At 43.0% G+C, this 14,032-nt stretch overlaps 1 protein-coding gene across 1 annotated transcript in view; it reads left to right on the forward strand.

Annotated features, from left to right (window-relative positions):
* SPTB (spectrin beta, erythrocytic) overlaps positions 1-14,032 on the forward strand; it is a 131,657-nt gene that overhangs the window by 58,633 nt on the left and 58,992 nt on the right. The window contains exons 8-13 of the mRNA XM_077262431.1: positions 1,653-1,765; positions 4,116-4,303; positions 5,620-5,737; positions 6,221-6,379; positions 6,999-7,301; positions 12,248-12,398. Coding sequence (XP_077118546.1) covers positions 1,653-1,765; positions 4,116-4,303; positions 5,620-5,737; positions 6,221-6,379; positions 6,999-7,301; positions 12,248-12,398 — 1,032 coding nt within the window. The remainder of the gene's footprint in view (positions 1-1,652; positions 1,766-4,115; positions 4,304-5,619; positions 5,738-6,220; positions 6,380-6,998; positions 7,302-12,247; positions 12,399-14,032) is intronic.

Here is a 14,032-nt window from a genome sequence, read left to right on the forward strand (position 1 = left end):
AAAAGTAGCAGATTTTCTGCACACAAAAAAATACAGCGGATAAAACGCAGCATGGATGCAAGGCGGGAGCATGGCTGAAGTGTTGTGTTTCTGAACTCAATTAACATGATCTAATATCAAAGGGTTGCGTCGTCTAATTCCAAGGATCAATTCATAAAGTAATCCAGTGTGTATGTCCAGTTTAACACCTAGAAAACAATGGATTCCTTGCATAGTCACTGTAGGGAAACAAGGAATGGATCCAAAGAATAGGGGAACCTAAAAATGAAACTTATATTGTCCTCAAATACTTGGGATCATCTCCAGATACCACATTAACTGATGCGTGGAGTTGGAAACCACTTCAGGAAACATTTCTTCTTTGGGGAGTTTTTGAGGGTTTTTTTCATTCATGAAGCAGTTTTAGAAGCTTTTTTTTTTAAGAGCATTTTTTTCCTGAAGTGTTTTTCATAGCCTTCAGATTGGAATTTGCTTAGTTTGAAGCATTTTCCATCAGGCTCCGCTTAAAAAAAAAAAATTTTTTACCTGCCAGGCTCTTTTCACAGTATTCAGCAACAGATAGGGTATATCTGATTATAGCAACTTATGTTATTTTTGGTAGTGGCAGATTCTCTTTAAAGGGAGCCTGTCACCTTATTCATGCTACCCAAACCGCGAGTGTATATATTTATTCTTTGACATGTTAAGAGAAAATATAATTAAGAAGCTGCATCGGACTAGACTAGTCTCCGGCTATGGTCCTAGGCTGGATCTCCATCAGGTCAAAATATACCCGGCTGCAATCGTGCCGCCAGGCTCTGATTTATGCTGCTCACTGTTTGGGCAACATGAATATGGTGGTAATAGGCTCCCTTTAACGAGAACCTAACAGGAGCTTAGGGTCACCAAACTGATTACATACCTGGGTAGGGTTGTAAAAGACAGGGGCAAGCTTCCCTCCAATAAACATTTAATCTTCATGCAAGTGAGGCTTTATGTGTACCAGCAGGCAGATTCTGTTTCTTTTATTTTTTACATCCATAAAGAGTCAAAGTCTCACTTGTGGCCAGAAAGGTAGGTATCTTCCAAACAAAGCAATTTTATTAGTCTGAAGAGCCATGAAAATAGAAGTACAACTTTTATTCCTCAGTTGTTTGTTACCTGGGGTTCTAATTGGTGTCACTGAAGCTACCGGTGGCATAAAAACCATATGATATCGTTTTATTGTGTGATGTGTGGAGGCGGCTGACTGGTGCAAATGAGCAAATGTAAACTTTACTTAGGAAATCCCCAACTACCGTCAATGTGCCTAGTTATTGAGTGCGAGCTGGCATTTATTCCATCGTTTTCCCCCGAGGGCACCAGATGAACATTCCTCCATTACTTAGGATTCTTATAGAATTTCATTAGACAAAAGTCTTTATATTCTTGAAGGATTCACTACCTGTGCCAACCAATGCCCCAAAGCCAAATCCATAGTTTAACTTTAAGCACATTCTATTCTTCATATGGATTGATGCCAGTAAGTATTTCTTTGTCCTCCCATCCCGCCTCACTCTCTACCCTCATCCTCCCATCATTCCTACACATAAGTATCAGGTTTTGTTTTTTGTTTTTCTTTACATAAAACCCCATTTGCACAAATTGTTTCCAACTTTTTGTTGTTGTTGCAGATGTCTACACTGAAAATCCAGATGAGAAATCCATTATAACTTACGTGGTGGCCTTTTATCATTATTTCTCCAAAATGAAGGCTTTGGCTGTAGAAGGCAAAAGAATTGGCAAGGTAAGACTAGAGTTATGACTTTCTGTCATTACATGGGTGAAAGCATCTATAGACTAGTGAAGTTTTTTTGGGGAAAGTTCTCATTATTGATAATTATCAGCCGTTGGCTGTTTGGCAGGGGTGCTTCATCCTACTTATATTGTCTTTTCGATCACCGGTGCTCTTGGCTAATGGCACCGGTGTTATAAAAACTGGTACGGAAAGTAACCAAATTAAAGGGAACTTGTTAGCTGATTCATTTGGCCTGAAGCACGGGTAGCGTGAGTCAGAGATCGGCTCTGTTATTATGCCGCTTTTTAGAGAAAACATACTTTAAAATGTCGGGTGGGGACAAGATGGCTAGGATGGGATGACTAGTTGAAGGCCGGTCGCTGCCAACTTCTCCCCAACCCACTCCACTAGACTGACAGGTCTTTCTCAATGTGTGTATATACTCCGACACCTGTCAGTCTAGCTGTACGGCGCGGTGGGACCAACAGGGACATATTGCTTGAAACATGACATTCTAGACTCCTTATCCCCGGTTGCAGTTTTGAAATATATTTTCTTTGAAACGCCGCATACAGGTGTACAAGAATGGATCTGGTCTTGAGTTTGCTCAGCATGAATCAGCTGACAGGTTCCCTTTAAACTGTAATACTTAGTGGACACTGGGCCCATGTACTATGGGGATGCCCATCACATAAGACCCCTGCACCTGCCCATCTGTCCATTGACCCTGAACAGTACCTGGTGACATCAGGCTGTTTCTAATTTGCGCTCAGATGTGTGTGGCATGGTTGTCTCACAGGACATCCACCATTTCTGAATGGAGATCAGCAGTAAACTTTCCTTTTGCTTTTAAGAATAATATTTAAATAAGCTGAGGCTGCTCCAATAAGTTTATATATCAAGATACTCTGCACTCCAAAGTTCAAGAAATATATTTTAATTGGGCAATCAAAAAAAAAAATAATTCAGTGACGTTTCGGCCCTAAAATCTTTTTTTGGATTGACAAAATAAAATATATTTCATGAACTTTGGAGTGCAGAGTATCTCAATATATTTACTTGTACGTAGTGGAACCGTTGCTCAAGTACCCATAATCTCCTTCTCCTAGAATGGCGTGTATCGACTACTATAACCTCGATAAGTGTGTTAGAATCTGGGGTCCCCCCTAACTGCCTGACCCCCTTTTTCTTTTCTTCCCTCCTGATTGTCCTTGGGTCACATCAGACCCATTCTTTAGGTCTCTCTGATCCTTGACGGAACCAGACATCTAGCGGATGCAGTTGATTTCCTACTTTAATTGATGGATTTGTTTGTATTCACACCTGCTTATTGTACAAAGTCATAGAATGAAACTAGTTTATTTTGCATATGATACATGAGAATATTTTTATTATTTTTGTCTTTGTATGCCGGTACATCTTGGCGATACACTGTGTCTGATTGTCTCTTTTATTTGCTGTATTGTAGTATGTGCTTTATCCTGGAAGTTCTTAATAAACTTTATCCATTAAAAAAAGAAGCTTGCAATAATGTTTACACAATGCATCCTCCATACATCCAGCGGCCCTCAGATCTTACTATTTAACCAGGGAAGTGCTACCAAGAATATGTAAACTGTATGGGGACTGAAGTATTATATTAGGGCTCATGCAGACGTCCATGCCAATTGGTCAGAGATAGGACCCCAATGCACGGTCTGGCGGGGTATCTGCTGACCTGAGCATGACGGCCTCATAGAAATACATGAAACTGTTACTCTAGGGTCAGGAGCAGCCCGGCCAGTCCGTGCATTAGCGGTTCGATCTCGGATCGATGTGCACGGACGTCTGCATGAGCCCTTACTGTAGAGTCTGCATCGGCTCACATAAAAGAAATTAAATTAGCACTGATTGAACTGTTGTATCACTAATCGGTGCTTGTTATGGGCAGAAATACGGCTGTGTGAAGATATGTGCACAAGACGTCTATTTCAGGAGTATTCTGCCTGAGAAAGCATTAAAAAATGCAAACAAAATAACAGACAAATGCACGGCAATATAAAAACACGTTGCTGTGCACATGTACAGTCTTTTTACACTGTTGTTAACCACTTCCAAAGACATGACTTGATTAAAAGAAATCAGCAGTACATTCTTATGGTGTCTTCCACTATTAACTCATGCATTAATTAAAAAAAAAGAAAAATACCCGGAAGCCTTAAAAGACATCTAATAAGACACATTAGGGAAAAAGCCGCATGCATCTTTCTATAGCAAAAACTACGTGGGTACGCCGACTTCTAAAAGATGTTGCGTGCACATACCCTGATACATAGTATGTTCTTCGCTCTCCTTAATGACGTATATGTTTCTTCTTTAGGTCCTCGATAACCTAATGGACTCAGACAAGATGATATATGAGTATGAAAGACTGACTTCTGATCTGCTGACGTGGATTGAACAAACCATCATCGCTCTCACTAACTGGAAGTTTGCGAATTCCTTGCTGGGTGTCCAACAACAGTTACAGTCGTTCAGCGCATACAGGACCATAGAGAAGCCGCCAAAGTAAGTTCAGTGCCGGCCAAGGTTTCTAAGTTAGTAACTGAACCACCATTACATATATATGTCCCGATACTGCACCACTCTGCACCAGTGGGACCGCTGTGCATGTGTAGCGCCCCCACTGCCGCAGGGCCGAGGGGTACCCGGTACTGGGCCTCTGAGTCTCTGCTCTGGGGTTGTCACGGTGGCTAGGCCCCGGTCCGTGACCCTGCCGTGGGGCGTACAGTGAATAATAGATATGGATGATGGTGGTGACGCTGTAGTGGTGCGGTGCAGTAAATAACGAGGACACCAGGTTGCAGTCTCTTTACCTCTTTACTGAAGATCTCTGGGTCCTCAGTCCGGAACACGGTTCACCAGGCTGCGCAAGTCCGACCGGTCCAATGGCACCTCCAGAGTTCTCTTCACAGGTGGAAATCGGTGCCTTCCTTCTAGCGCTATGTGTTGTGGTCCTTCCCTGCTGTGCTTACAGAAAGTCCCCCACAACTGTTGTGTCTGTTTCTTAAGTTCCCTCACAACTCGATTAGATGATGTTCTGCTAATCCTCCGTCCCTCCCTGATGTTCTGGTTGGAACGGCACCCGTTTGACGGGTAGGCTCGGAGCTCTTCCGGGACCCTAGAGTCGCCCCTCTCCACAAGTTGCCCCCCAAGACTGCATAGGTGATATAAGTTAGACAGCCCGCCTTAGACTGACTGTCCTGCCGCTGTTTGGAGTATTGCTTGAAGCTGAATGTTATGATACTCCCTCGGCGTTCCGGCCACCGGTAATGCGCCTCAGTAGGATGTTGCTTCGGTCTTACAGCACGACTCCCACTGGTATTTCTCCTTTGCGTGATCTCGTTTCTCACTCAGCACAATCTATCTCGCTTCTAATCCTTCCTTGGGCACCGCCGCTACCCGGAGCAGGCACGGTCCCGTTACGTTCGTTCAAGTTGCCAAGCCTCTGTCAGGATCCCACCCCTGACAGAGACCCTACTGTATCTTCCCCCACAACACCCTCTGCCACAAGGTGTTGCCTGGTTCCAACCCAGTCAGCTTTCTCATCTAACTTCCTGCCTGACCCCCAGTTTACCCACTATGGTGGGGAGTGGCCTAGTGAATAGAACCCTTAGCTCCCCCCGGGGGCCCGGCTGTGAAATGTATTGGTGTCTGTGATACCTGATCAGATCAACTCCTTCAGTGCCATCAGACGCACCATGGCTCCCCTTAGTGGCGGAGCCACAGTACTGCAACGACCAGGACTCTGGGGCGCTGCACATGTACCCGATGTTTAGAAATGTGACATAAAACAAGCGTAAAACGATCAATTTTCTCAACAGATTTAATGAAAAGGGCGAACTAGAGGTTCTGCTGTTCACCATACAGTCCAGAATGAGGGAAAACAACCAAAAAGTGTATGTGCCTCGAGATGGGCAGCTTGTGTCCGACATCAATAGGGTAAGACAATACTTGACTTATGAAAGTGAAGCCGTGACAGTAGTGTGAACAGAGCTTTAAGGTACACTCAGTATTACACTGTGGATTTGGCTGTGGATCTGTGCAGATTTGCTGGTGATTTTGCTGTGGATTTTTAATCCGTGGCAAAATTTGCTTGAGAAAATGTGCACTAAAGTTCTCTTAACGCTACTTCCATTCTTAATTGTTCCAAGACACGTATGATAAATATGGTTTTAAGTGGTCCCAACCAATCCTACTGACTTTTAATGGGATCTACTTTTGGCAATGAGGCACATTGTAAGAGATAGAATTTATGGCATAAATTTTCATGCTGTGGATTTAAAGCTCAATTTCACTGACCAGTCTCCTAAACGAATCCAATCCATGTTTTTTAAAAAAGATGAAAATGTAAATGATGTGAACTGTTAGACGACCCATCTAGGGGAGACTTCAGCTGTCATGATTTTTCACTGTGAAATACAGGCATGGGGTCGTCTTGAAAAGGCGGAACATGATCGTGAGACGGCACTAAGGAATGAGCTGATTCGACAGGAGAAGCTGGAACAGTTGGCCAAACGTTTAGATCGTAAAGCCGCAATGAGAGAAGCCTGGGTGGCTGAAAATCAGCATCTGATTGCTCAGGTAAGTGGCTTTTTTTTTTTTTTTCAAAAAGAGGCTTACACTGAAGTTGACCTTTGGGAATAGCTCATGTGGGAGCACCATGATAGGTCAGGAGAGGATGGGCTCAGCTAGATCCCATAGTCAGAATTTAAAGGCTTTTTCCCGCGAACAAAAGTTCAGTTCATTTTACGAATAGATCTTGGAACAATAATAACTTCCACAATTGGATCTGTTTAAATAAAATGTTCCTGTGGACTCTGGCCCAGCATCCTGGTCAGTGGTACCTCGCGGCTACCTTCCGGCGTACCTGGCCCGGCTTTTGATTAGTTAGGGCTGGCGTGACAACATCTGTGCGTCATGTCACATAGAGGATGTCGCTGTAGCCCCAACAGATCAAATGCCTCGCCGGGGACACCAGAAGGTAAAAGATTCACAGTCTTTCCGTCTAGCCGCTAGGTACTACTGACCTGGACATTGGGCCTGAGTCCCGTGAATAGATCAGCTGATCTCTAATACTAAGGATAGGTCATCGTTATGTAAGTCACGGACAACCCTTCTAAGGCGGAACTATCCCTTTAATCACTGTGGTTCATCATTGTGATATTCTGATATATAATTGTAATCTTTTTGTCTACCATAGGATAATTTTGGTTGCGATTTGCCATCGGTGGAAGCATCTAATAAAAAGCATGAAGCTATTGAGACGGACATCTTTGCTTATGAAGGACGAATTCAGGCAATAGTCAATGTAGCAAAAGAGCTGGAGAATGAGAACTATCATGACATAAAGAGGATAAATGCCAGAAAGGATAACATCGTACGCCTCTGGCAATATCTACTTGAGCGACTGCATAACAGGCGGCAGAGACTGGACATGAATCTGGAGCTTCAAGTTCTTTTCCAAGACATGCTACACACTGTCACATGGATGGATGAAATGAAGGTGAGGATATGGTACTCCATTCACTACAGATCATCTTCGAACATTTCATTTTCTTTCTCAGTAGTAGTTAAAGTGAATTTCCATCTTTTCTACATCATTTTTTGAACCAACATACTATTCTCATCCTATACCTTTATGACGTATGCACATAGGTGCAGGTGCCAGAAGTGAGAACCACATTTATCTCCAGAACAAGGGCCTCAAAACTAATTTCTGCCTACTGTTACAGCTGCATGGTACGGAAAGGTGGCCGCACATGCGATGTTCTCGCCATTCACTTCTATGGGAGTTTTTAAACTTCTTTTGTAGAAATTAATGGAGAGAGGGAATGAACTACATCCATAGCACTAGGCAGAGTGCAAGGGCTCCTTTTTGAAGTTAGGCGTTATAAATTTCACAAAGAAACTACGTGCATTAATAAATAGATCTATTACACCTGATGGGGCTGGTGTACTTCTCTTAAAAATACATGTCAGAATTGAAGTATAATCCTACATTCAATTTTTATGCAATCTCTGCTCAACTAGTCTGATTGACAGCTCCTCAGTGTACCTCCTCCCTGCTGTTGTTGAGATCTCACACTGCTCTGTACAAGCTGCAATTGTTTATCAGGCTGGGTGGGTGGAGACTGAATACAGCTCTCTCCCTCTTTAGCTGGACTCATTCAAAAATATTTATTTTTTTATATCATGATTTATAAAATATGGATTTTTAAAGTAAGTATCCCAGCATCATAGGGTCTTATAGATCTATTTAGTAATGTATGAAGTTTTGCAAATCTACGGACCTACACCTTTAAAGGGGTTTCCTCGTTAAAGAAAGTGGTCCCGAAATTGTTATATTTGCAAAATAGCAAAAAGAGCAGGTATTCACCCTCCCATAGTGCAGCACCAGATCGGTTCCATTCATCCAGTCACAGCATTTTGGGGGCAGCGGTTATGTCACATCAACAGCGCGCATTAACGCTGCATCTGATCACTGCTTTCAATGGCTCTGCTGGTATAGATGTCATGAGGCGCTGAACCTTGGTAATCACTGCAGCGGCATTGCGCGTGACCAGGGGTGAACCTAGCCTCTCTGCTGCCTGAGGCGAACGGAAAAATGGCGCCCCCCCCACCACAGTCCCTGCTGGAGGGGGGGCGGGAAGGAGGGAGGGAGGAGGGGGGGCGGGCACTTGACCCCGGAGTTTTATAAAAAAAAAACCTAGCAGCGCAAATCCAGTTACCGTATATACTCGAGTATAAGCCGACCCGAGTATAAGCCGACCCCCCTAATTTTGCCACAAAAAAACTGGGAAAAATTAATGACTCGAGTATAAGCCTAGGGTGGAAAATGCAGCAGCTACCGGTAAATTTCAAAAGTAAAAATAGGTACCAATAAAAGTAAAATTAATTGAGACATCAGTAGGTTAAGTGTTTTTGAATATCCATATTGAATCAGGAGCCTCATATAATGCTCCATAAAGTTTGATGGGCCCCATTAGATGCTCCATATTAAAATATGCCCCATATAATCCTGCATAAAGGGTAATAAGGGCCCCATAAGATGCTCCATAGAGATATTTGCCCTATATAGTGCTGCACAAGTGCTATGGCCCCATAAGATATAAGTATAATAGACTCCCCATAGTCCTCCATAGTATAATAGACTCCCCATAGTCCTCCATATAGTATAATATATTCCCTCTAATCCTCCATATAGTATAACGCACTCCCCATAGTCCTCCATAGAGTATAATACACTCCCATAGTCCTCCAGAGTATAATGCAGTCCCCATATAGAATATAATACTGACATATAGTATAACGCAACCCCCCATAGAATATAATGCAGCCCCCCCATAGAACATAATGCAGTCCCCAACAGAATATAATGCAGTCCTACAGCATTATGGCCACCATGTACTGATATATATTGTATTCATGGGTGTGGAGAGCAGTGAATATTCATTCCCTTTAGTAGCGGGCACATGTGATCGCCTAGCAGCAGGAAGCCTGCAGCTGCGGCTACTGTGACCGCTATTAAAGTGAAATGAATATTCACTGCTCTCCACTCCTATAGTCCCTCCCATCTCTCGGCACCGGCTTCAGTGCATAGTGGTGGGAGCGACTATGGGTGTGGGGAGCAGTGACTATGAATTTCTCTTTAGCAGCGGGCACAGGCTTTAGGCGTAGCAGCCGACTCCTGCCTCCTGTCACCCACTGCTCCTTCTTCACTGGCACTGGGCGAGCCCCTTTGACTCACGGGCCCCATAGCAGCTACATGGTGTGCTGCTATTAGCGACACGCCACTGGCTGGGGGCAGGGGCGGACTCTAATAGCTTGTTGCCCCTGTTCAAGAAATGTGTCTGGGCCTCCTTCCTGCCTGATACACTGCTTATGATGATGGCAATCTGGCCATGGCACCCAGGAGCCTCGGGCTCTGAGAAACAAGTCAGATTGCCCTCATTATCACTGCCCTGCAAGCAGGGGCGCACATAGCAATCACAGGGCCCCCATAGCAAAAGTTCTATTTTGGGCCCCACACCTCTAAAAAATATATATATTTATATTTTTTCACTGAGATGGATATATATATATATATAGTGTGTTTGTAATAAATATATATGTTACACATAGATACACATACATATACCTTATATGCAAACACACATACTGCAGTGTACATACATACAGATACACATACATATACCGTACATACATACACACAGATACACATACATGTACTGTATATGCAAACACTCACATATACCGTACATACACACAGATACACATATATATACTGTCATACATACATGTACTATACATACACACATGCATATACCGTACATACACACACATACCGTACACACACATACCGTACATACATATACTGTACATACACACAGATACACATACCGTCATACATACACGCATATACCGTACATACACAGATACACATACATATACCGTACATGCATACAGGTACACATACTCGTACCGTACATACATATACAGAAAGTATACACATACCGTACACACAGACATACACATACTGTACATACATGCACATAAACATACATACCGTATATACATACAAATATATCACACATACAGATACACACATATTATACACACAGACATACACATATACTGTACATGCATACACAGACACACACAGAAGCATACACATAGATACTCACACACTGTACATACACAGATGCACATACATACATATACAAGCATATACATACACGCATACTGATCTTGTATAGGTGATCAGAGGAGCCTTGGAGGAGGGCAGTTCAGCTGGAGAGGGCTGCAGACCCCACTGTGGGGGATGGGGCACAGTGCAGACTGATATCAGCCCCCTGGTGCTGCTGTGCTGTCCCGTGCAGTGAGCTCCTCCCCCTCTCTTCACAGTGAGGACGGAGATGCTGCAGCCTGCTGGGAACAGAGCAGTGGTGGGAGAAGACACACTGTAAGTCCTGCTCTCCCTCCACTGCTGTTCCTGCGTGCTGTGCTGCGGGGCCCCTGACTGAGTACTCACCAGCCTCCATTGGGACGCGCCATGCAGGAGAGCAGAGACAGCAGCCAGTGAGCGCTCTCCTCAGTCTGGTGAGGAAAGCGTTCATTGGCCAGCGTCTCTCCCTGCATGACACGCCCCCCTTTTGAAGTCCTGCACTTCCCGCGCCGCTCTCTCCCCAGCTGAGGGTGTTGGCAGGATTAGAGGAGGGAGTGACAGGGGCCTGATGCTACATGATACCGGGCCTGCCTGCAGGGGCCACCCTCCACCTCTCGGCCCCAGAGCAGTGGCATTGGCGGTATGTCGGCTACTGGCTGGGGGCCCCTAGGGGCCGGGTACTACAGAATCTGCCGCCCCCTCTCTTCTGCCGCCTGAGCCAAAGAGCTCAAATCGCCTAATGGTAGCAGCGTCACTGCGCGTGACATCATTACTGCAACCAAAACACTGAAACTGGAGCAGTAGCTGTTGCTGGACTAAAGGAGGAGTAGCTGCATTTTTTAATTTTACAAGTGTAAAAGAGTTTTGGGACCACTTTTCTTAAAGTGGAAAACTTCTTAAAATTTAATGTACAAAACTGTGTACGAAGATCCACCTTAACATTTTTTACTTTGTATCTATGCAAACAATATGGGGCTCTGTATCAGTTAAACACTGTGCTCCGGAGGATATAAATATAAAGAAATTAATCAGCAAAAAATGTAGACCTGTTTGGATAAAAAAACTATGAAGGATGAGGAGAGCATATACTTTAAAGAGGAACCCATGGTTATAATTTTTATTCTATAAATCAATAGCACTCATGAAAATAAGAAACTTTTTAATATATCTTATCAGAGAATTCTGATTCTTTCTCCTCCTGAACTGATGTTTCACTCTCAACTCATAGGTAACATCTGTATTCAGTAAGGCAGACTATGAAAATACTGAGAAAAAAGATGACAGTTGGTGTTTTTAAAAATCTATGAAGAGTGGTGGGAGGAGCTAGAGGCAGACACAGATATTCTGCTGCAAGCTCTCCTAAAATGGGACCATTACAGTTCTCCATAGAACTTTATAGGCACCAATTGTCAATTCCTATCTCTATAATGGCAAACTCTGTAATCACTGAAGACAAAATTTACTTGAGAATTGAGCATTTTGAGAAGGAAAAAAATGAGTCCAAGAGAAGAAAGAAGCTGATTTCTCTAATAAGGTATATTACAAAGTTTCTTAATTTACCATATACTGTTGATGTATGGAAAAATAAATAAATAAAATTACAGTCATCCTTTAATCTGGACAGAGCAGTAATACAGCAAGACCGTCCCCATGTTATCGGCAGCTTTATGATACTAAAGGAGTTCTCACTAATTGAAATGTTTCTATTGGTTGGAACACTTATTTTACATGCTTCATTACATCTGTGGTCAGCTTTACGCTATGACAATGCTTTCATCCTTTAGAATGGGATTCTATCTCCAGACTTTGGTAAACACCTGAACGAAGTGGAATATTTGCTTCAAAAACATTTATTGACTGAAGCTGACATAGCCGCTCAGCAGGAAAAAGTGAAGTCTTATAAAACAGCTATGCAGAAGTTTGTCACCGGAGAAGGTAGGCAACGGGTTCTCATTATCTCACAAATTATTACAATGTAGAAAACTTTTCAGCCAACTAGACTCTGCTCTACACTGATGAGGGGCAAACACCCAGAAGCAGGCTGTCTGTGGTTGAGTTTCTAGCTTGATATTAATCCATGGTCATTTTGCAAGGCTCGTTAAAGGGATGGACACTGACATAAGGTAGTTGTCTCTCCTTTTTTTTTAATAGTTTTTTAACAATTGACAAAATGAAAAGTAAAATCAAATGAATATTCTTTGCCCCAAAGCATCAATTCTTCTAGATACACTTGCACAGAGTATTTGAAGGCAATCGGCAGGGAGGTTATTCCAAACATCTTGGAAAACTAACCACAGATCTTCTGTGGATCTCGCTTACGCAAATATTTCTGTGTTTTCATGTAATGCCAGACAGACTCAATGATGTTGAGATCAGGGCTCTGTGTAAGCCATATCACCACTTCCAGGAATCCACCACAATCTGAAATCTAATGCTGCTATGAGCTGGAGTAGCGGAGTAGATTTCTGCTATTTATACCACTTTCTGATATATATATATATATACACTCACCGGCCACTTTATTAGGTACACCTGTCCAACTTCTTGTTAACACTTAATTTCTAATCAGCCAATCACATGGCGGCAACTCAGTGCATTTAGGCATGTAGACATGGTCAAGACAATCTCCTGCAGTTCAAACCGAGCATCAGTATGGGGAAGAAAGGTGATTTGAGTGCCTTTGAACGTGGCATGGTTGTTGGTACCAGAAGGGCTGGTCTGAGTATTTCAGAAACTGCTGATCTACTGGGATTTTCACGCACAACCATCTCTAGGGTTTACAGAGAATGGTCCGAAAAAGAAAAAAAAATCCAGTGAGCGGCAGTTCTGTGGGCGGAAATGCCTTGTTGATGCCAGAGGTCAGAGGAGAATGGGCAGACTGGTTCGAGCTGATAGAAAGGCAACAGTGACTCAAATCGCCACCCGTTACAACCAAGGTAGGCCTAAGAGCATCTCTGAACGCACAGTGCGTCGAACTTTGAGGCAGATGGGCTACAGCAGCAGAAGACCACACCGGGTACCACTCCTTTCAGCTAAGAACAGGAAACTGAGGCTACAATTTGTACAAGCTCATCGAAATTGGACAGTAGAAGATTGGAAAAACGTTGCTTGGTCTGATGAGTCTCGATTTCTGCTGCGACATTCGGATGGTAGGGTCAGAATTTGGCGTAAACAACATGAAAGCATGGATCCATCCTGCCTTGTATGGAGCATCTTTGGGATGTGCAGCCGACAAATCTGCGGCAACTGTGTGATGCCATCATGTCAATATGGACCAAAATCTCTGAGGAATACTTCCAGCACCTTGTTGAATCTATGCCACGAAGAATTGAGGCAGTTCTGAAGGCAAAAGGGGTCCAACCCGTTACTAGCATGGTGTACCTAATAAAGTGGCCGGTGAGTGTATATGTATATATATATATATATATATATATATATATATATATATGTATATATATATATATATGTATGTATATATATATATATATATATATATATATATATATATATATATATATATATATATATAGATAGTGAGTTTGTTGGGTCGTCATTGACCACATATATAT

Source organism: Ranitomeya variabilis, chromosome 1 (assembly GCF_051348905.1).
Source record: "Ranitomeya variabilis isolate aRanVar5 chromosome 1, aRanVar5.hap1, whole genome shotgun sequence".
Lineage (NCBI taxonomy): Eukaryota > Metazoa > Chordata > Amphibia > Anura > Dendrobatidae > Ranitomeya > Ranitomeya variabilis.